Below are 23091 nucleotides of genomic sequence, written 5' to 3'. Positions count from 1 at the left end.
GTGGATTCCACCCAATACCACTCTCATTTGCCACTTTTCCTTGCCAATGCTCTGCTCCTGGACGTGTCCTCTCTCGCCTGGATCACTGCAGCAGCCCCAGGCTGGTCTTCCGGCCTCCCTAGCCCCAGTCCAGATCCCACAGAGCAGACATGGGAGCTTTTCCTGATGAGGTCACTCTCTGCTTAAAACCCTATTACAGCTCCGGAGCAACCTCCTTTCCTTGGTTTGTGAGGTCGTCCTTATCTCTGAAGCTTAATGCTTCTCTCCAACTATCTGTTCCCACTCTAAGGAGATCCTCCCCATTTCTAGACTAAGCTCTCGGGTTCCTATCTCTCTGTACAAGCCCTTCTCACCGCTTAGATTCCCCTCCCACGGCTTTTTCATTCTCTGGGTCTTAGCTTACTTCCTCTAGAAGCCTTCCCGACGCCCCAAGCGAAGGTCCTCGGTGCAGCAGGAACGCCTGTCTGCTCCTCCCCCACCACAGCTCTGTCGCCCGGTGCAATCCTGCAACCTGGTCGCCTGTAGCCCTTGTGTTGGACTGGACCGTTGGCTTCTTGCCCTCACCTTGTCCTTGGAACTCCAGCCACTTCACCCACTTCTCTTTCCCCTCCTCAAAGATTCCCGCTCCTTCTGCCCCTCGCCCCTCTTTCTCTGCCACCGGGGTGCCTCCCTGAGACCCAAGAAGCCTCGGATCTCCCGTTCGTCTCTTTTGCTTGAAGCACGTTTCGTCCTGGCACGGTCCGGGACTCTAGGGTCAGCTCTGTCATTCTGTGCTGGGTGTCTGTCCCTACTTGCAGAACGTCCGCGCCGAGGATGCCGGACCCTGTCGCTCTGCCCGCCGTGTCCCCCGGCGGAGCAGGTGCGCGAGCGAGTGAGGGGCGTGGAGCGAACGAGCGTCCTGCGGGCGCGCGGGCCACGCGGGGAAGAAGGGCCCGCGCTCCGCCACCTCCCCGGGACCCCGCGGCGCCGGAAGCGGCCGGGGCGGCCCCCTCCCCGCGGGGCCCGCCGCCTTATCTCGGCGCCTCCGGGCCGCGGGAGGAGTCGCGGGCGCGCCGGGAGGGACGCGGCGGCGGCATGGGCCGGGGGCCCCAGGGCGCGAGCCGCCCGCCTCGCCGCCTGCTGTTGCTCCTGCTGCTGCTCGGCTTGGCCCGCGGCGCGAACCCAGCGCTGGGCGCAGACGGTGAGTGCGGGCGGGGGGCGGGCGCGGCGCATAGGCACCGCCGGGCCCTCGACGACGCCGGGCGCGCCCGGGACGCTTCCCCGCCCCCCACTCCCGGGACAAGGCCGGCGCGGGGCCGGGGCGTGGAGCGCAGGTGGGGCCCGCTCGGGCGGTTGGGGCTCGGGAAGGCGGGGCGCACCGAGGCAGGAGGGGCTCCCCGCCCTCGCCCCGGGCATCTGGTGGGGGAACCTGTCGCAGGCAGCCTCGCCCTTGGCGCGGGGGACCTGTGGGGCGAGGCGGGGGTGGGCGCGAGCCGGAGCCCCGGGGGAGAGCCGCGCCCGGCCTGGAAGGGCGTGGAAGGGCGCGGAAGGGCGTTCCAGCTGCGCTGTCACGCTTCCGGCTCTGCTGTGGCTTTTGCGCGACAAATTCTTGACCTGAAGCAATTTTCTTTCTACCTTTTAATTTTTTTCACCTAAGTGAAGAACCAGATGCTAATGTGTGAGAAAAAAGTGCAAGGAAGATTACAGGAAAAAGGCATTCTTTAATCAAGTCATTCGTTCCTTGAATCATTTTCTTGTGCAGGATGTGAGGTCGCCCCTCTGGCCCTCATTGAGCTCCTGTTCTGGAGGCGACAGACGAGCAGATCACACATTTCCAAGCAAATTGGAACGCACTGTCACATGTGGTAGGAGTTACACAGATTCAAACGTGTAGGGGAGGTGGCATTTACCCACTTAACGCAAGTAATCCTAATAGACGGCAGAATGCCTAAGTGCTCTGAGAAGGTGTAGGTGGTCAGAGCAAGGCGAGATTCGTTCTAGCTTGGTGAACCTGGAGGCATTAGAGATGAGGTGATTCTTGAACTGGGCCAACAGGTTTGATAATATTTGGGTATGGGAAGATGAGGAAAAGGCATCCCAGCTCATAGCAGAGGGCACAGTCCGCCCTCCATAAATATATGCAGAATGAATGAATTCCACATGGAAGGGGCAGTGTGATGTACATGGAGGTAGAAAAGGATGGGGCCTGTGGCCTGTGGTATGTAGGAGATGGATGGGAAATGGAGGTGGAAAAGCAGATTGGATTAACCAGAAGGCAGAGTGCCTTGGATGGTAGACCACGTTACTTAGAGTCAGCGTTCCTGGTTGGTGGGAAGCCGTTGGAAATCATCGCAGGCTTTTGTACAGACAGTGATATAAAAAGTGGGTATAAGGAAACCCTCCAGCTTTCTTAGTAAAATCATTCATCCTGAAAGGGAAGAGAACTTCCTTGTAGGTAGATGGAGGGGGCGATTTTGTGGTTCAGACTCCTGCTTCCTCAAATTTCTTTTCATCTTTGGACTTTTACCACCACTGGTGTTCCTTTTGATGACTCAACTTTTTGCGGGGGGCCATTTTTGAACATCAGATATTCTGGTAGGCTTTCTAACTTTTTTCCCTGACTTGGTCCCCCACAGCAGTGTGCCTAAAATCTATAGATGCTTGGGACCTATTTCAGAATCTGTGTTAGAGCCCTCTAGCCTAGGCAACGGTCGGACATGATCCCATTGAATTACTGGGCTAAGATGGTGGAACAAAGTAACTACCTAAAGGCTACTACTTAAAGACTATTGGGTCAATTTGGGGAAGTGGAAGTACCCGGTAGAGACTCTCTCCTTTGTAGGCATTCTTTCTTCATTTACAACCTTAAAGAATCTGGTTTTCTTAAGGGTGGGTTTCCTTCCAGTGGACAATGTAGGGAATGCCTGGAGGCTTAGAACCATTGTAAGAGTTGGCCTACAAATTCTGAGGACTGGCCCCATGGTAAAGATAGCAGGGGAAGGGGATCGAATGTAGATAATAAGGTAGAAAGGGAACCAAAGGACCTAATAATGGACCTTAAGGTGACAGTGAACAGAAGAGAAAGGGGACACAAAGGCTTGAGGACTGGGTGACTTGGATATATGGTTCTGTAGGAGGAGGAAAAAGATTTGGGAAGAAAGATAAGTCATTTTGGATACCCTGAATTTGAGGTAATGTTAGGGCTTCTGGAGAGGTGAACTCATTAGGGAGTTAGGACTGTGGACAAGGGGTGTGTGCCAATGATGGAGACTTGTGGTCACTTGAAGCCTTGAGGTTGATAAGAGGAAGGAGACCCAGGGCAGATTTGGGGGAAAGACCCATTTTCGATGATAGGTGCACATACAGATGGGAGGAGGGCTGGGCCAGTCTAGCATCCAAGGAAACCAGAGGAAGGGGAGCTTCTCCCTGGGCTGATGGTTTTGGGAAAGCAGCTACAAACACGCTGTAGCGTGAGGGTATTATTCAGTAGAGATGGAGACATTGAAAATGCAGAAATAAATGAGGTACTTTTTTTTTTTTTTTTGAAGATTTTATTTATTTATTTGACAACAGAGAGAGAGATCACAAGTAGGCAGAGAAGCAGGCAGAGAGAGAAGGAGAAGCAGGCTCCCTGCTGAGCAGAGAGCCTGATGTGGGGCTCCATCCCAGGACCCCGATACCCTGAGCCGAAGGCGGAGGCTTAACCCCCTGAGCCACCCAAGCGCCCCATAAATGAGGTACTTAATGAAGCATGTCCAAAGTGAAATTGGTCTACAAGGGGGAAAGATTAGTCTCTGCGAGGGGAGAAGAGTGGAGAAGAACTGCTCTTTTCCCCACAGCTGTCTACTTAGGTTTGTTCATATTTCAAAACCAGCCCAGTCGGCCTCCCTCCCGGGAAGCTCTGGAGTTCCCTGCAGCCCAGCCACACCGTGCCTGAGTCCATGTACCGCATTTGTAGGATGCACGTGTATTTCTAGACATACACTAGCATGTATGTCTAGCAAACACTAGCATGCATACGCATTTATACGGCACCCTCACTCTACACACTGTGGCCACGGTGCATATTATACAAACTGCCTAGTGGTGTTGTTTGCTAGACTAAGCTTCATGTGAGTCAGGGGCTGTGGCTTGTAATAGGAATTTGGTAGGAAGGGAAATGAAGACCACCCAAATGGGAAGAGGCAAGGGCTCTTTATACAGAGTTTGCTACAGCAGGAGACTCAGTCAGCATCACTCTGAGAGCCTGATAGCGGATCAAAGGAGGAGGCTTCCGGTGTGCCCCTGGCTTGAGGCTGGTGGCCTGGAGAAGCTGGAGGTGGTGTCCTAACAGCAGACGTTCTAAGTGATTGGTTAGGGGAATGTACTGGGCGCTCTCTGATTGGTCCTAACCGTGAATCGAGGGCAACAATTAGGGAAGCCAGCTGTTAGCGTTTAAATCCTGACCATTTGGGTCTTACCGCTGGAGGCTGTGGTTTGACTTCCTGGCCTGATGATGGCTGCCTCATGCCTCCATGTGGGCCTGAGTTCTATTTTTATCTACGGCCTGGCCATTGTCTCTGTGTATATTCAGTGTCTCACTGGTAGCTTGTGCTGAATTGCCCTGAATTGTTATCAAAGACATTTCAGGGAGAAGAAGTCAGAGGCTGGGTGGAAGGGAAGTGTGAGACACACAGTTGGTAGAGCAGAAGGGTGTTGATGGGTGGGTGGGGTGCCAAGCCCAGGGGAATGGAAGGTTAGGAATGGGTAAGGAAGGGTGGAACCAGTCAGTCCTGTTTCTTAACCTTCTCAGGCACAGTCCTGAGTTGGGAGTGGCTGGGGACTTGTTGGCTCAGGACTGGCTGGGTTCGGAAGACCAGAGGGAGGACAGGTGGAGGCCTTGAGAATCTTGGGGGAGTGATGGTAGTGGAGAGGCCTGGGAGTTTGTCCTTGCTGTGTAAAGTGCACGTGATGTCACCATGTAGCGGGGGAAAGAGGAGGCATGGCGGGGGTGAGTGAATTGTTTTCGAGTGACTTAGAGTTGTTCAAAGTAAGGGAGTGGGATTCAAGCTGATGGAGAAGATCCTCCTCCCTGTCTTCCACTGCTGGGGTCCTGGCCCTGGGCGTGTCCTCAGCCTTCTGGTCCTGTCCCAAAATGGGTTCCTCTGTCTCTGCAGCCCCAGGTAGCAAGTGGTCTCTTGGCCTTCGCTCTGGAGAGTAGACAGGGGAAGTTAATTGCATGGATTAAAGAAACAGTTTTCCCTGCTTGAGAATGTGAGTCAGGTGCGAGAGAATGCATCAGGGGGCGACTTGCTGGACACGAACCGAGGGTGTGGCCTAAATGAAAGGCTGCTTGACTCAAGACGCAAAAGCTTTGCAACTGGGGCAGTTAGCGAGGCTTGGTTCTTGGTCTGGAGGCTACATATGGTGGGCCCCACTGGACGTTGGTCTTGGTCACTTAAGCTTCCGAGGTCTGAGTCAGGTGTTACCCAGAAGGCTGGAAGGATGTGGGGCAGGCAGGGGATGATTATGTAAATTAAGATATTAAGGATCCTGGACTGTCAGCCCCACAAATAGGTAGGCATCTGTCTACATGACAATATTGCTTCGGATTTTTGCACTAACGCAGCTCTGTCACCCTCTTCATTGGTGTATCTGGGAGTTGGCCAGTTGTCAGTACCTTCATATAGTCTTTCCTGGAGTTGACAAGTGGTTGTTACAACAGCATCTAACGTATTCTAATTGCTTTACGTGTATTAGCTCATTTCTTACAGCAGCCGTATGAGGTGGGTCTTTATTATCCTCAGTCAGATTTATAGGAGGCGGAGGCCCAGAGCCCCATCTAGGATGACACAGCTAGTCCAGTGGCAGAGCTGGGATTGTCCCCCCTTCATCTCACCCCTGCTCAGAACCTCTGGGCCAAGTGGCATGCCCTGCCTCTCACATGACCTGTTTCCAGCCATAATAACAGTATCTACGGGGAGAGACAGAAATATTCATGTAAATCAGCCCTTTGCCTAGTTCTTTCCCGCTCATACAGCATTTCTGTTTCTCACTGAAGCCTCATGACAGAATTCTGTCTCACAGATTAAAACCGGAGGATGGGCAGGTCAATTTGCCTAAGATCACAGAGCCAGGGAGCAAGAGAGAAGTGTCCCAGCCTCCGTGGGTGCACCAAAACCCGTCTTGGCCTCTGAGTGTTGGTTGTGGTTTTAGCTGGCTTAGTTGATACAGAGTGCTGAAGGGAAGCGGATGGAGGTTGTCTCTCTGGACGTTCCAAGAATAGTCACCAAGAGCACTTAGCCTTGTTGTCCCTCTAGACTTTGGAATGTCCACTGTCCTGTTTCTCTGCCAGTCATTCTAGGTATCCGTGGGCCAGAGGGTTGGGGGTGGGTTCCCTCAGTCACTATGCAGCAGCCACCTCTCTGCTGTCCTGAGCAGAGTCTGCTGATGAGAAAATTAAGTCCTCCTTGATATGGATGTGAAGACGCCCTCCTGCTCCCACTTCCCCTCAGGTTATACAGCAAAGGTGCAGTGGTCTTTCAACTGGCCTGGAGAATTTCCAGGATAATTATCACTGTCACCTTGGTCCAGCTATGCTCTACATCAGTCTAGGCTTGGTGGATGACATCTTCAGGGTTGCTTTTTCTTTCCCCAGGATTCTGACCTTGAGGTTGAACTAGACTTGCCATGCGACCAGTAGTGTGGTCTACCTGGGAGCTTTTTTTTTTTTTTAGGAATGCAGATTCTCAGGCCGAATCAGAATCTCTGGGGATTCTGTTTTAACAAGCTCTCCAGGAAGGGAGACTAGCTGTCTTGGTTGGCACCGTAATGAGGGGTTTTCTGGGTCACAGGGCTTGTAGTATTAAAACCGGGACAAAGTAGTCCCCTCCACATCTGTAGGTGATTCTTAACTGAGCTAGGGGCTGATGAATGGTGGAAACCATTGTGTGGTTAGAAGCGACCCTTCCCGCCCTGTCTTTTCTTGGATTTTTTTGATTTTTGGATCTTGGATTTTTCTTGGATTTTTTCAGGATTGTGCTTCCTGCCCCTTTCCTTAGGATAAGTTGTGTCACTGCCCCATGATGTGTGTGTGCTGCACCCCGCCCAAGAGGCTACTTCGTCCCTCAAGCAATTAGAACTCAGAAGTTGCCATATAAGGCTCTGCAGACTAGGTTAATTATGGCTGAGTAAGAAGCTTTAGTTGAGGCCTTTCTTCCTCTGGAAACTGCTTTCTCTCCTGCAGGTGGTCTGAGAAGCCTTTGGCAGCCCAGCATATAGGTTGTCTTTTTGCCAATATGGGGAACAGACATTCATGGAGCCAGACATGCCAAATACTGTCCTTCTGGGGTTAACTTTGCTAAATTATTCCTAGTGGGTCATCAAAACAGGTTCCCTAAGGATGAAGTGTCGGCCAATTAGGGTACAAGAACTTTGGAGGCCACTTAACCCCTGCTACTTAAAATGTGGTCCCCCTGGGTGGCTCAGTCATTAAGCATCTGCCTTCAGCTCAGGTCATGATCCCAGGATCCTGGGATTGAGCCCCGCATCCGGCTCTCTGCTCAGCAGGAAGCCTGTTTCCTGCTCTTCCACTCCCCCTGCTTGTGTTCCCTTTCTCTGTGTCTCTCTCTGTCAAATAAATAAATAAAATCTTAAAAAAAAAAAAGAAAAAGAAATGCAAAATGCTGGGCCCCACCCTGAATCGGATCCTGCGGTTTAGCACTATCCCCAGGAGATCTGAATGCCCCTTTAAATTTTTAAAAAAGATTTCTGTATTTATCTTAGAGAGAGTGTGTTTTTTGCGGGGGTGGGGGTGGCAGAGAGAGGGAGACAAGAGAGAGGGAGACTCACTACTGAGTGCAGGGCTGGCCCCTCAATGGGGCTCAATCCCAGGATCCTGAGATCAGGAGCCTGAGATCATTGCCTGAGCCACCTAGGTGCCCCTGAATGCCCTTTAAAATTTGAGAAGCCCGAAGCCCAAAGCCCTCGTTTTACAGATGAAAAAACTGGGGTCGGGAGAGGTTCAGTGACTCGCTAAAGGTTGTATAATGAGTAAGACTCAGCTAGATTTAGGGTCCGGTTCTGACAATTAGCTCCAGTGTTTGCTTTCCCCCTGTATCTGGCTGCCTTCTTACAAGGCCTTATTTTGTTTGGTTCTGATTATTGAATGAACTTGAACTTAATTTATTTTAAAAACTTTACATTCTGTCTTTTGCTAATTCAGACTGGACTTCCGTTAATTTATCTGAGTGGGTGGTGCTCCTTTATTTCTTAATTTTGTGTGTGTGTTTATTAGATTCACTCGACAGTTGAATGAAATAATCTTTTTTTTTCCTGTCTGACGTAAGTTTCTGGAACTGGATGTATATAAATGGCTTCCATGTTTATAAAGACAAATATTCCATATCAGAAAAAAAATCAAACATTTTACCATTTTGTTGTTGATGATTTCATAAATACAGTATTTATTTTTTGTTATCACACTGGACGTACACACTGGGAGAGTGTTTGTCATTATATGGCTGATCACACTGGACTTAAGGACTTGACCCAGGAACCTTTATTTATTTATTTTTTTATTTTTTAAGATTTTATTTGTTCATTTGACAGACAGAGGTTACAAGTAAGCAGAGAGACAGGTGGGGGCTGGGGAAGCAGGCTCCCTGCTGAGCAGAGAGCCCGATGCGGGGCTCGATTTCAGGACTCTGGGATCACGACATGAGCTGAAGGCAGAGGCTTTAACCCACTGAGCCACCCAGGCGCCTCCAGGAACCGTTATTTATTTATTTATTTATTTATTTATTTAAAGATTTTATTTATTTATTAGACAGAGATCACAAGTAGGTAGAGAGGCAGGCAGAGAGAGCGGAAGGGAAGCAGGCTCCCTGCTGAGCAGAGATCCCGATGCGGGACTCGATCCCAGGACCCTGAGATCATGACCTGAGCCGAAGGCAGCGGCTTAACCCACTGAGCCACCCAGGCGCCCCAGGAACCGTTATTTAAAAGGTATTTCCAGGTTGTTGGTTGCATGTGATTATGAATTGACAGTGTCTCATGGCACTAATTTAAAAATGTTCTTTGTTAAAATGTTAAAATGGTTGTACTTACTCTGTACTGATGGACATTTAAGTGCGGCGACCCTTTTCTCACTTCGGCTCTGCCTGTTGCCCTGAAACTCAGGTGCCGCTCTGGTCCATTTCCTCAGGCTGTAAACTTCATCTCATGCCAGGGTTAGCGAGGGGAACGGGGTATCTACCTGCTCCTTATCCATATTTGTACCTAGTTCCTTGAACTCTGAGTCCTATCCCTGACACCTGCCTTCTGAAGCGCTCAGTGGCCCTGATTCCTGAGCCTTTGGGGCCGGCTTTTAGTTCTTCCTCTCAAGCCATTCCCGTGCTTCTGTCTCCTGCATCTTCTGAAATATTGTCACCGTCCTCATCTCCTGTCCTCTCGTCTGCCAGGGTTTATACCTTTCCGGGGCTTCATGTCATGGGGGAGGGGGAGCTTTGAAAATGTACTAAATCTGCATGTTTAACTACAAATCTTTCATCTGTAATTTAAAAAAAAAAACAAACTTGTGTGTATTTTTTTCTTACAAGCTCTTTCGTATTCCTAATGTTGTGTGTCTGCATAAGCTCTTTGCTCCTCTTGCGGGTCCCACTTGCATCATGACTGTTGGTCTTTATAGAGTACTGACTTTGGGGAAACTTTTTTTTCACTGAATTTGAATGTAATTTCTAATACTTTTTTTCTTTACCATTTCCTCACCCCCAACTCCCAAATCCTGTATTTTCTTTCATTCCTTCCTTCCTCCCTTCCTTCATTACAAGATTTTATCTATTTGAGTGAGAAAGAGAGCACCAGAGAGAGAGAGAGAGAGAGAGTGAGAGAGCAGCACGTGTGTGCAAACATGTGGGGGGGGTGGTTTTGGGAAGTGGAGGGGCAGAGGGAAAGGGAGAAGCAGATTCCCTGCAGAGCAAGGAGCCCGAGGTGGGGCTTGATTCCAGGACCCTAGGATCATGACCTGAGCCGAAGGCAGACACCTAACTGACGGAATCACCCAGGCCCTTCTTTTTAAGGAATGCCCCCCTGCAATTTCTTGCATTAAAATTCTAGGGCTTCCCCCCACCCTCGGGCTGCCTGCTTTTACTTCTCTCTTTTTAAAGTACAAAAGCAGGAAAACCTCAAATTTTCTGGAGTAGATACATTTTTATATCTAGTACTAAACATTTCAATTAAAAAAAGTTTATTTAAGTAATCTCCACATCCAGCCTGGGGCTCAAACTCAAAACCCTGAGATCAAGAATCACATACCTGACTGAGCCAGCCAGCTGCCCCAAGGCATTTCAATTTTGCTATCCTTTTTGTCTCAAGAATTATTTGGGAGAGTGTTCTGTAGTGTCCAAGTAGGTTTCTTTTGGGAATGCTACTGATATGTTTTATTTTGTAGTCTTATTACATTATTACGTGGTAGTCAGATACTACGACTTCTATAGTTTTTTTTTTCTAAATTTTATTTATTTATTTGACAGAAGAGATAACAGGTAGGCAGAGAGGCAGGCAGAGAGAGAGAGAGAAGCAGGCTCCCTGCCAAGCACAGTGCCTGATGCGGGGCTTGATCCCAGGACCTGAGCCGAAGGCAGAGGCTTTAACCCACTGAGCCATCCAGGCGCCCCCAACTTCTATAGTTTCTATGTTTCACTTTGTTGCATTTTTTTTAATGGTCTGGGATATAATAAATTTTGTAAATATTCCGCGGTTAATTTAGTATTACTTAGGGATAAGCAGCAGTTTGTCTCATTTCTGTGTTATATTTGTTTTAAAAGAAAAAGCAGGGGGAGCCTGGGTGGCTCATTCAGTTAAGTGTCTACCCTCGGCTCAGGTCATGAGCCCAGAGTCCTGGATGGAGTCCCATGTCAGGCTCCCTGCTCAGCGGGGAGCCCTCTTCTCCCTCTCCCTGACCCCTCCCACTCCCCCGCTCTTACTCTCTCTCTCAGATAGATAAATAAAATATTTTTTAAAAAAAGGAAAGAAAAAGCCATGGTTAACAATCAGTACAGATCTTCCTGAACTTATGATTGGGTGGGTTACATCATAACTTGGAGATCTCCTAAGTCGAAAATACATTTAACACTCCTAACCTGTCAAACATTATAGCTTAGCCTAGCCTACTGTAAATGTGCACAAAACCCTTGTGTTCACCAGCAGTCCGGCAAAACCGCGTGACACCCAGCCTGTTGTATAATCAAGTGTGGACCCTCTCCTGTGACGTATTGAATACTGTACTGAAAATGATAAACAGAATGGTCATACGGGTGCAGAACGGTTGTGAATTTACCGGGTGTCTGCCCCTGTGATCGCCTGGCTGGCTGGAGCTAGAGCTGGCTGCCACGGCCCGGTGTCCTGAGAGAGGATCACACCTCATCTCCCTAGCTTAGGGAAAGATCCAAATTCAAGGGGCTGCCTGGGTGGCTCGGTGGGTTAAGCCTCGACCTTCAGCTCAGGTCCTGATCTCAGGATTCTGGGATCAAGTCCCACATCAGGCTCTCTGCTAGGCAGGGAGCCTGCCTCCTCCTCTCTCTCTCTCTTTCTTTACTTGTGATCTCTCTCTCTCTGTCAAATAAATAAAATCTTTAAAAAAAAAAAGATCCAAATTCAAAATTTGAAGTATGCTTTCTACTGAATGTATATTGCTTTTGCACCACTGTCAAGTCGAAAGATTGTAAGTTGAACCACTGTAAGTCAGGGCTGTCTGTACTTGGAAATCCTCCTGTCTCAGTTGCCTGGAGCAACCCGAGGGCTGAGTGTTTATTCCCTGGGTAGTCATGGGGCCAAGACTGAGATGGAATTCCATGCTGACTCTCCCGACCGGGGCCCCTCCTGAAATTACAGACACTGAGAGGACAACATGATACCCCACAGAGCCTCAGGTAGAAGTCCTTGCTTGACCTTGGGCCATGTACCCATCCCCCTCTAGTAGGTTTGCGTGTGTTAGCCTCCCACATCTCTGCTGCCTGTCGAAGTAATTGGACCTGGTCATCCGGCTGGGACCCGGCTGTTCATCTCACTGACATTTTAAGCACCTTCATTTTTTCCCTAAAAGAAACACAGATGGGGCAAGAGACAGATGAGTTCTTCTCCCTTCCACTTGCTTTTTGAGTTGTGGCAAGTAGGACTGCAAGTTCCTTTATCCAGTCACTCAGTAAAAGTGCCTTGGATGTTTATACTGTGCCCTGACGGTATAGGGGCAAATGACGAAGTCCCGCAGCCTGGAAGACAGAGCAGGAACCGTATATAATGACAAATGAACACGGCCAATGTGGGAATGTGCAAGTGTTAGCAGAGTACAGAGGGATTAAATTTTCCATGAGAACAGAGTAATGGGGATGACACCAGGGAGAATATGGGTTTAAGGTGAGTCTTCAAGTAGGAATGGGTGCTAGCTGGACAGAGAAGGAGATAGGCATTTCTCTTCCTCAAAGGGAACATCATGACCAGGGCATGAAGTAGGACAGGGGACGGCATGTGTGAGAAAGAGTCATCAGTCTCCTGCCTAGAGAATATTGTGTGTGGTTTGTGTTTGAGAACAGTGAGGCTTGGGCTAGGGGTTGGCTTAGAGTCAGACTGTTAAGAGGTTTGATGGCAGGTCGAGGTATTTTTGTACTTTTTGTACAAAAAGTACAAAATACTGTTTGTATTTTGTACTTCTCTCTGTGGGCAGTGAGTAGCCGTTGCAGGTTTTTAAGGATGGGATCAGATGTGCCTTTTATCATTCGGCTGTTCCAATTCTGGTTCTCCGTTGTAAATGTCTACTACTCAAACTGTGGCTTGTCCAGAGGAGGCGATCGCATTTTTCTTTTCCTGTAATCTACGATTTATGATTCTGGTTTAGATGTCTGCGCCACTTGCCATGAACACGCTACCTGCAAGCAAGCTGAAGGGATGAAGATGTGTGTTTGCAAATACGGATTCGTGGGCAACGGGAGAACTTACTGTATGGGTAAGCTCTGGTTCTTGGGTGAAGTTGGAAAGTGGGGTCAAGTAAGGAGATTCTCTAGTGTTAAAGAGCTAATGTCCTTGTGGGGAAGACTGTTGCTTTGCTCACCTGTTTTCATCACAGGAAGTCTTGTCCATTATAATAGGCCTTTGTTTTAGTGTTCGGGTATAGCCTGTCTGGGGCGTTTGCAAGGCAGTATCTTCCGTGTTAAAGGGTCATTGAACTTGAGTCTCTGGAAATTCTCTGGCCCAACGCAAATTTGAAATCTGTTTTCAAGTCCCGAGTTTAACTTAACAACTTGAGTAAATATTGCCTTCCTTAATTGCTCCTGGTTGTTTCGATGTAAGATGATTTGTATTCGTACCCCGAGGAGAAACAAAACACAATTGCCTATTGGATTTTTGGGCTAATTGATGAAGTAGTATTGCTTTGAGTCTTATGTCTCCCAGAATTTATCCTCCAGATTTTTTGGAGTTCTTGTCCACTGGGGTCTTGGGTGGCTTAAAGGAATACAAAGGCCTTTAGGAAGGATCTAAGGTAATTTTTTGGCTTCATGGCCTCCAGTGTGAGACTCGAGCAGTATCCGGGCTCAACATTTCTCAGAGTGAATGATAGGAGAACCACACTGTCCTCCCAGCAACCTTGTTATGTGCACTACGAATATTGACAGTTTGCCTTGCGGCTGTGCACTGACTGTGTAGACAGCCTTGTGATATCTTTGGGTTTCCTCTTCCTAAAGAGTAGTAACAATTCCCAGTTCCAAAAGTCATATTCTACTTCACAGATACACCCTCTCACAGTCACACACCATGGCCCATTCCTGCAGCCTGGATCTGTGCCCCCCTTGGACCCTCTCTCTTTGGGAGAGAGCCCAGGAGAATTGTGGCTGCCCTGCAGTCTGAGGTTCCTGGGGCATTTCTCGAATCCTTCTCCTCCCATAGCTCGCTAGCAGGGGCTTGGAAGTGAGGTGGGAAATGAGTACAGACAGCCTTCTCTGCTCCCTCCCCAAAGGCGGTCTCCCGCCTGCAGAAGCTCGCCTCACTCTTGATTGCCCCTTGACTTCTGAATCGAAACTTCTCTTAATGGGAGGAAGGGGCTTATTGATTTATGTGGTACTTGCTCTCAGACACTAGACACTGCCTACGCCAGTATGTGGCCTGCTGAGACCACACCACGGGTCACAGGTGTCATTACCTGTGTGCCCTGCATGCTGTAACGTGGTCTGCAGTCAAGGGGCCTCAGAAATTTAGAATTCTCTACAAACCCACTGTCCCTTCTGGAGAAGCCTGCTGGGGAGACCTGTCTCAGAAACGCTAGCCGAGGACAGGAATGCAGCATCTTATGGGTGGCTGGACTGGTGTCTGAAAGCCTCGTGCAGGGCTCATCAGCTGGGCTGGACACTTGGCCAGGCGGTAGCTTGAGGGCTGTCTCTCCCTGCTCCCATGCAGATCACACCGTAGACAGTGTTAACCATGAGCTGTGTTCCATCTTCAGTGACATTTCCAAAAAGATAACACCTGTAAGGAAAATAGGGAGGAAAAAAAAAAAAAAAGGAAAGCCGGATTTTGGGAAGGGTACTTTTGAGGCAGCAGGAATTGAGTGCAATTGTGAGAGGCAAACCCATGCTATAGTCAAACACTAAATAACAATCAGAAAAACTCCAGTGCATAAATTGATGACACCCCCCACCCCCAAACAAAACAACCAGGGGCAGAGATCAGCTCTGAAAGAATGCATAAGAAATTGGTCTCAGGAGTTCTTCTGCTGTTAAGGCCAGGCCAGAGTGAGCAGAGGCTGGCCTGCCTGTTTTTATAAATAGACTTTTATTAGAAGACAACGTTGCTCATTTGTTTGCTTATGGTCTGTGGCTGCTTTGTGCTCTAAAAGCATGGGTGAGCACTTGCCACTGGAGACGGCCCTTCACAGAAAGTTTGCCAAGCCCTGAGCTGCAGGACAGAACCAGGAGGGTAATTTACCTTCATTCGACACCTATGTCCAATGACTGCATTAAAAATGCTCAGGGCAGGCTTCTGCGGACTTGCCCGCATCCTCTACCTCAGCTCCTCACGGGGTGACTAATATTCACATGGGTCGTTGACGATTAGCAGGAGCTGTTCCTGCCGCAATATCAGCTCTGCTCCCGGATGAGGCTTAAGCACTAATTCCACTGCGTTTCCTGGTAACTCAGAAGTAACAAATTTTCCGGTTATTCACTGGATGCAAGATTGTCCTACTCTGCCTTTCATGAGAAAAGCAAGAGAGTGTGGCTGGCTGAGCTGGAAATGGGGTGCTGCTGGGTGTGTTTCTTTCACAAGGTCTTCTTGAGTGTGAAGAGATGGAAAAAGAATCACAACCCGCAGCTTGGAAGACGGAGCTGGAGCGGTATATAATGACAGATGAACACGGTCAATGTGGGAATGTGCAACCCCTTCTCCCAATCTTCAAATAAGATGAATGGTCAGACTAAGACGCTGGATTTCTCTTGTTTGTGTGTGTGTTTTAAAGATCTTATTTATTTTAGAGAGATTTATTTATTTTAGAGAGAGGATGAGTGTGGGGGCATGGGGGGCGCAGAGGGAGAGAGAAACTTTAGCAGACTCTGTGCGCAACTTGGGGGTCGATCTCATGACCCTGAGATCATGACCTGAGCCTAAATCAAGAGTCAGCTGCTTACCCGACTGAGCCCCCCGGGTGCCCCTCTCTTGTGGTTTTATATATGCCTGGCACACGACTGTGGGGGACCCATGCCCTGCAGTCTGAGAATCATCGTGAGGAGACCCTTGGGATGTTGTCACAGAATAGCAGCTCCCAGGTCTGTAGCCCAGGAGGACAGTCTGGGTTATTGGACGTGGAATGGATTGATAGCCCTTTCTGTGCGTTGTCTTAATGTATCAACAGATAAAAACGAGTGCCAGTTTGGAGCCACTGTGGTCTGCGGAAACCACACATCTTGCCACAACACACTCGGAGGTTTTTACTGCATTTGCCTAGAAGGATATCGAGCCACAAACAACAACAAAACATTCATTCCCAATGACGGCACATTTTGCACAGGTACTCAAGGAGGGGGCTGTGGTGATGGCAGGACAGTGTCTGGCGTGTGGAGGAGGGAGAGGGCCGGGCTGGGAGTGGGCGTGGTTTCAGGGAGGGACTCTCCCTGCAGAAGGTCCATGGGGGGAGTTTGGGACATGGGCTGAGTATTAGTGAGTGTTAGGAAACTCCTGTTCCTTCTGTTAGCTAGCATCACGGGATTGTAATACTGGGGATGACATTCTCATTTTGGGAGACGCATGCTGAAGCATCTAGTGGTATCAGGAGCTATCTAGTGTTATTACGATCTCTAAGGGGTCTTAAATGACACTGTGAGCAGGTGTTGGGGGGTGGGTCTTGGGAGTTCACTGGCAAATGCTTTCTGTGTTTCTCTTGTTCCGTGCGTTTGAACATTTTTCTACCAAACAAGGAGGGGCTCTCAGAGATGGTGTTTCTGGAACCCCAGCTGGGGTGTTCTTGTGGTGACTCTGGCACTGTGCACAAGGCCCATCAAAGGCCCAGGGGGTGGACATTGTGATGTTGGCTTCTGGGAGCTCTGAGTGGTCCCTGGTGAGAGACGGGGCTTGCGTCTCAGAGATTCCGCCGGGTGAGGAGGGCCATGTTTTCGATCTCAGCCGCTGTGAGGCTTGGGACACATGTTGGGTGAATACAGTGGGTGGGCAAAATCCTGATTTTCACGGAACCCTGAAACTCTTGGCCGAACTCCATGTTACAGCATGTCATGATATTGTAGCTCTTTGGTTTTCTAAGAAAATCTGGGAACGGTGAGGAAGAGGAAAGGCAGGAATAGACTGCAGGTTCTGCGATGGTTTTGCATAGACTTAACGACTCTGCTTAAAAGCTTTGTGATATTGAAAGGTTTTCAGGGAAAAGGGAAAGGAGAACGTTGTTTTATCTCCTTACCCCACCGGAAAGCACAGATTCCGATGCTCTGATTCATTCTCCCTCTTGACCTGCACCGAGGTAAAAAAAATCCCTCAAGGGGTCCACTTGATTTATTCTTGGCCTGAATGAAGCCTGTTCCCTCAGAGAAAACATTTTATGATATACTGTTGTTTTCGGTAGCAAATGGCTTGTTGTACGATTGCCGAAGTGCAATGGTGCAGAATTAAATTAGATGCGTTAAAAAAACAACGTATCAATTAAAAATTTTTTTTTAAATTTAAATTCAGTTAGCCAAGGTATAGTACATCATTGGTTTTTGATATAATGTTCAGTGATTCATCAGTTCAGTGTAACACCCAGTGCTCATCCTGTCACGTGCCCATTTTTAAAAAACCTGACAAGGTGATGATAGGATGTTCTGTTCATCCAAGACACATTTCTCCTGTAGCTCCCTTGAGCCAAGGCGGTGCCAGGGGCCAGTGATAGCACATAGCTAATTTCAGTATAAAGTGTTAGTCATAGGTGAGCAAAGGACACTTAGGGAATCTGGAATCCATGTGGGCTCTTATCTTGAAAGTGGGGAAGGAATCAGGGAACTTTCTGGAGGACGTGATACTGAAAATCGTGTTTTCAAGGCTGTAAGAGTTTGCTGGGGGAAAACTTTTATCACTGTATCTATCACTCACCTTCCCAAAGATGCATCTGACTTAAAAAAAAAAAAAAATTCGAAGGAGGAGAGAAGAAGGAGGAGGAGAAGAAGAAAGAAATATTTTGTGCAAGGGCCAAACAGATGTCAGCCTAATAAGAACCAGTCTTCCTGGAACAAAATCCTGATCTCAGCTCTTCTTTGTCTTCCATTTGTAATTATTTAGTGACTTTTTTTTTTAAGTGAGACATAATGCACATACCATCAGATTCACTCTGTTAAGGTGCTTTTTAGTATATTCCCAAAGTTGTGCAATAACTACCACTATCTAGTTTCAGAATACCTCTGCCACTTCAAAAGAAGACCCGTATCTGTGGGCAATCATTCTCGTGACCTCTCCTTTTGAGATCTCTGGTTATCACTTTGTAAAAGCTGATGGGTGACTTTTCTCGACGATACTGAGTGTCTCTAGGCATCACGGTTGCCACGGGAACAGCGGGGACTGTTCCTGTCCATTGAGGCTTAGCACGTTTTGGGGTATCAGGTTATCCAGTGTTTGTCTGGATCCACAGGATGTGAATCCTGGTTCCTGACTTATAAGAACTCCTGCGACCGGGTGTTGGTTGGACTCTGCAGAGTCCGAGCCAGATTCAGGAGCTGCTTGCCGGTGGGCCTCTTTGGATGTCACCCACGAGAGGGTTCTAGTTCCAGAGAGCTTGCACCTGGCCCCCAGGGCTGCCCCAGACAAGTTCTGGGGCTCCCAGAAACTTGGCCGAGGGAGAAGCTCTGTGGCATTTCAAATGTGAGGAGGGTGGGAGAGAGATGATGCTGGTGTGGGAGCAGGCCTGGGGCTGTCATCTCCCTACCAGCCTGACTCCAAAGGAGGCATGGCCCTAGCATGTCTGCTGAGAATTGCAAAATGCGTTTTGTGCGCCTTTGAATTCCCCAGGTGTTGGGAATCCCTCTCTAGTCTGATGGCGGCTGCAGCCTTCTTTTCATTCAGCTCATCTCCTGCAGGATCAAAGGCCTGATGCCGTTTCTCCCAGAGAAGTGTAACAGCATTTCAGCCTTAACTAGGAAATGGGGAAAAAGGAAGGAAAAATTTTACTTCCCAGAGGAAGTAAATGCGTTGCCATTCATCAGTTTCCAGAACCTTCTGCTCAGAGCCTGTATCACATAGTCTGCCTGTGGTGAAGTAAACACCATCATTGCTAGATGTCAATCCCTACCCCTGCCAAGACGTCTGTTGGTTTCTCTCCCAGGTCAGGAGTCCGTTCTCTGTGTGAGCCTTTGCTCTCAAGCTTCTGGGCTGCCTGTTGTTTTTGGTCCTGGAGTGGCCCGCTGCGGGCTCGGACACAACGTGTCTGTGTGGGATATTGCCCAATGGACTTGCTGCTGTTTGAGGTTCCTCCCAGTGCTCCTTCCAAATGGGATTTTGCTCCCCAAATCCTAATCCTTTGTTTTAGCTGTGTTTTATTCCACAAGTGTCATGTTTTACTACTCTGAAACAAGGAAGCAACAAGGACAGATAAACCTAAGGAAAAGTGGGCTGGGGAGTTACTGCTGCACTCAACAGTGCATTGCTCGTATCCAACAGCTTCCTGACTATTTTCCCTGTGGAGTCCCCTGGACTCCTGCTTAGTCACGTCTCTAATCCTGGTGGGTGATGGCTTCAGGCCCCCGCTACAGCTCCAGCTCCCAGGAAGGAGAGAGAGACCAAAGATTCTGAATCGGAAGATGGTTAAATGAAAGCATCCTTCCCTTAAATGCAAGAGGCTTTGATTAAGGCACCGTTGTTTCTCTTTGGGAGTGAAAGGGCATGCCTGAGCTCCTGCACATGTGAACATCTCCCACGCTTCACTCTTTTTTTTTTTTTTTTTTAATTTTATTTATTTGAGAGAGATCATAAGTAGGCAGAAAGGCAGGCAGAGAGAAGGGGGGAAGGCAGGTTCCCTGCTGAGCAGAGAGCCCAGTGCAGGGCTCAATCCCAGGACCCTGAGATCATGACCTTAGCTGAAGGCAGAAGCTTAACCCACTGAGCTACCCAGGTGCCCCCACACTTCACTCTTGCCTCTGGCTTCCTCTCGCTCTAGGATATAGGGATCCCAGATTCCTTCCCAAGGCCTTATTGAGTGTAGTAAAATATGCACACATGGTTCTTGTTTTGCTCCACTAGTTTAAAGTTTTGGGAGGAGTAACTGGGACAGGAGCTTTGAGGCATCTATAAAGTAGATTTTCCTAAACAAAGTAGCAGCTTTGGCAAGATTGTGAAGGAAATGGATAACCCTTTCAGTTCAGGTCCTTTGTTCTGAGCATGATCTTAGATATGGTCTCCTACCTTATATGTATCAACTACACAGAATTTATTATGTGGCTGTACTGTGTTACTTAACTGATTAGTTTTTCCCTTCTTGTGGTTGTTTTCCTGCTTGTTATATTTTGTGTGTGTGTGTGTGTGTGTGTGTGTGTGTGCTATCATAAGAAATGCTATAGTGAACATCCTTGTACCTACATCTCTACAGATAATTATTCCTTGTTATAAATTCTGGAAAATAATTTTTGTATCAAAGGTATACCTACACATTGTTATTTTTCAGTACATTGTGCCAGATTGTCTTCCAAAAAGTTCACACCAATATTCTCTCTCACTGATCATTTCACGAAGGTCTTCATTTCTTCACATCTTTGCCAATACCGGACATTAGCAACAAATGATGTGAATTTAACCGTCTTGATTTTATTTATTTATTTTTTTATTTTTTTAAGATTTTATTTATTTGTCAGAGAGAGAGGGAGAGAGAGCAAGCACAGGCAGACAGAATGGCAGGCAGAGGCAGAGGGAGAAGCAGGCTCCTGCTGAGCAAGGAGCCCGATGCGGGACTCGATCCCAGGACGCTGGAATCATGACCCGAGCCGAAGGCAGCTGCTTAACCAACTGAGCCACCCAGGCGTCCCAACCGTCTTGATTTTAAATGGATGTTTGTGTCCCTCTGAATAACTGTGGCTTCTTAAGATGCAGGCTTCTTAGCTGAACTTGGCATTGGGTAGGCAAGAGGGTAGGAAAAAAAGCAGTAACGTTACTTTCCAAGATGCGAGGAAGTCATTTTCGTTTCCCCTGCATGGAGTCGAAGGAACTAGTAATTAGTTGGCTACAGGGAGAAGAACAGGCTGTGAGAGCATTTTCATTTATGTGAAAATTCTTCCATGTACTTTTATCACTGAGTCTGTTCTGAGCCTTCAGGTTTTAAAGGCATTTCCAGGCCAGAGCTTGTGTGTAAAGGGGCCTTCAGAGACTTGCCCCTCGGGTACGCCCGCCAAAGCTAAACCCTTGTTTCTTTGACCCTCCTGTTCTAGCTAAGGGTCCTCCAGATGCATTTTCGGATTCTGTCCGAGAGGATTCCGATCCTGGGGGACAAGCCACACGGCCGCTCCCCAGACCACAGCCAAGAAACCCAGGAGAGTCTGTGTATGTGTGTGTGGGAGGGCTTGGCTCATGGTCACACTGAGGGTTAGGTGCAGGCTCTGAAGGAGTGGCTTGTGCTCCAGGGAGAACGGAGTCTGTAGAAAGGCAAGGCCTATTCACGTATTAGCCAACTTAATTAGCTTCATTTTACAAAAGTGGTTTAGAAAGGTTAAGGAACAGACCTGAGTACATCTAATAAGTAGCAGAGTCAGTTCTCAAGGGTCTGTTTGACTTTCAAGCCCAGGCTATTAGATGGAAAGAGTATATATAGAACATGGGGCCCTGGGACCAGGTCAGCGTGTCCTGCTCAGTTTTGCTACTTTCTGGCAAGGAATTGTTCTGGCTGTGGATAAAGTTAAATAGTTCGGTATATACAATGGGACAAGGGAAAATTTCCCCCTCGATTACTTAGGCTTATTAATAAGGTTGCTCAGTTGCTCAGAACGTTTTTCCTTCCCAAGCAAACATGTTATGACCTTGGTAGGCCCCATGGAATCCACCACATGGAGAAGTTATTCTAATGAGCTTACCATGTTTATGCAGCCAAGATTCTAGAATAGGTTAGAAAAGAGACGGTTTGTGAGCATTAAGAGGTAGCAGGGCATTAAAAGTCAGAATGACGTCACCGATCTCACGGAAAGATGCTAGGTGCTTCTGGACTTCATGAAGACAATGGATTTCTTTGATATTGTCTGTGGACAAGATGGAATTATTGATCGGCTGATGGTATAGTGCAACTGTAACAGGAGACACGGTGTGACCAGTGGCTAAGGGTGTGGTCCTGGAGCTACATGCCTGGTTTCCAAGTGTGGCTTTCCCACCACTTAACCTGTGTTGACTTTAGTGTCGTTACTTACTCACTCTGTGTTTCAGCTACTTCTGCTGTAAAATGGGGAGAATAATAGCATCTAGCTCATGGGGTTATTGTGTGGAATAAGATGAAAATAATTAGTAATAAGTAATGAAGGGTTTAGAACAGTGGCTGGCCTGTGCCAGCTGACACACAGGAGTCATCTGGATTAGCGCTCGTTCTAACAATCATTGTTATTAGGTTATTGAATGACTGGACACAAAGCAGGCTGATTAATGACTGTGGTGACTCATGAAGAGCTGATCAGTATCTAGAAACTCTGTCTTTTCCCTACCATTGCTACCTAGCCACATTTTTGCCCTGTGGTACTGGTACCTCCTGTTTCTACTGAAAAATCCGTTTATTCCCACTCACTGTCTTCTGAAGAGCCTGGGGCAGATGGCAGGCTGGAAGATCATTACTGTGACAAAGGTATATGTCCACATTTTACAACCCCCACCCTTGGAATACAGAATCTTGATAAGCTGAAATGATGGATCCCGTTCTAGGAACACATGCTGGATCCTGCAGGGTTGAAATCATCTCTAAAGTTTGTGCTGGATTGAGATTGATTTTATTTCCTATGCTTTAGATTTTAAGAATCCTTTGTTAACTATTATCCAAAAGCCCATGATTTTATATCAACAGCTGTTTTTTTTTTTTAAAGATTTTATTTATTTATTTGAGACAGGGAGAGAGAGAGCACAGAGGGAGAGGGAGAGGGGGAAGCAGGCTACCCGCTGCGCAGAGAACCCAATGCGGGGCTCGATGCCAGGACCCTGAGATCATGACCTGAGCCAAAGGCGGACGCCTAACTGACAGTCACCCAGGTGCCCTGTTATCAGTTGTTTAACTGAGTTTTTATTGGTTTCGTGTCTTACGTCTTTGTTGTTATTGTCGTTTTTAATTATGTTTCCCTTCTTGACGTTCTTTATTCTGATGTTTTTCGCTGGCTTGGATGTTTTTCAAAATCTTTTTCAGAAAAGAAATGTCAAGGGTTGCCTGGGTGGCTCAGTTGGTCGAGCTTCCAGCTCTTGATCTTGGCTGAGGTCTTGATCTCACAGTTCTCAGTCTGAGCCCCACGTTGGGCTCTGTGCTGGGTATGGAATCTGCTAAGAAAAAAAAAAAAAGATTAAAAAAAGAACTGTCAATAGTATAGTTTCTGAGATCCTTCATGTTCTAAAATGTCATACCTTGACTTAAATATAGTACTATGTCTTGCTCCTTTTTCCTTAGAACTC

At 47.9% G+C, this 23091-nt stretch overlaps 1 protein-coding gene across 4 annotated transcripts in view; it reads left to right on the top strand.

Annotated features, from left to right (window-relative positions):
- The first annotated feature begins 433 nt into the window (after positions 1 to 433).
- Positions 434 to 23091, top strand: part of SUSD1 (sushi domain containing 1) — a 128859-nt gene continuing 106201 nt past the window's right edge. Inside the window, exons 1-3 of one of the 4 annotated variants that reach the window (XM_047700513.1) lie at positions 434 to 1180; positions 12851 to 12958; positions 15854 to 16009. In XM_047700513.1, the coding sequence (XP_047556469.1) occupies positions 814 to 1180; positions 12851 to 12958; positions 15854 to 16009 (631 nt within the window). In that variant the 5' untranslated portion in view covers positions 434 to 813. Of the gene's footprint in view, positions 1181 to 1676; positions 1845 to 11851; positions 11889 to 12850; positions 12959 to 15853; positions 16010 to 23091 lie in introns of those variants that run through there. The other 3 variants (XM_047700514.1, XM_047700516.1, XM_047700515.1) reach the window with 3 other exon arrangements.

Source organism: Lutra lutra, chromosome 13 (genome assembly GCF_902655055.1).
Source record: "Lutra lutra chromosome 13, mLutLut1.2, whole genome shotgun sequence".
NCBI lineage: Eukaryota > Metazoa > Chordata > Mammalia > Carnivora > Mustelidae > Lutra > Lutra lutra.
Note: the sequence above shows the minus strand (reverse complement) of the source record. Positions and strands in the feature narration are given on the sequence as shown.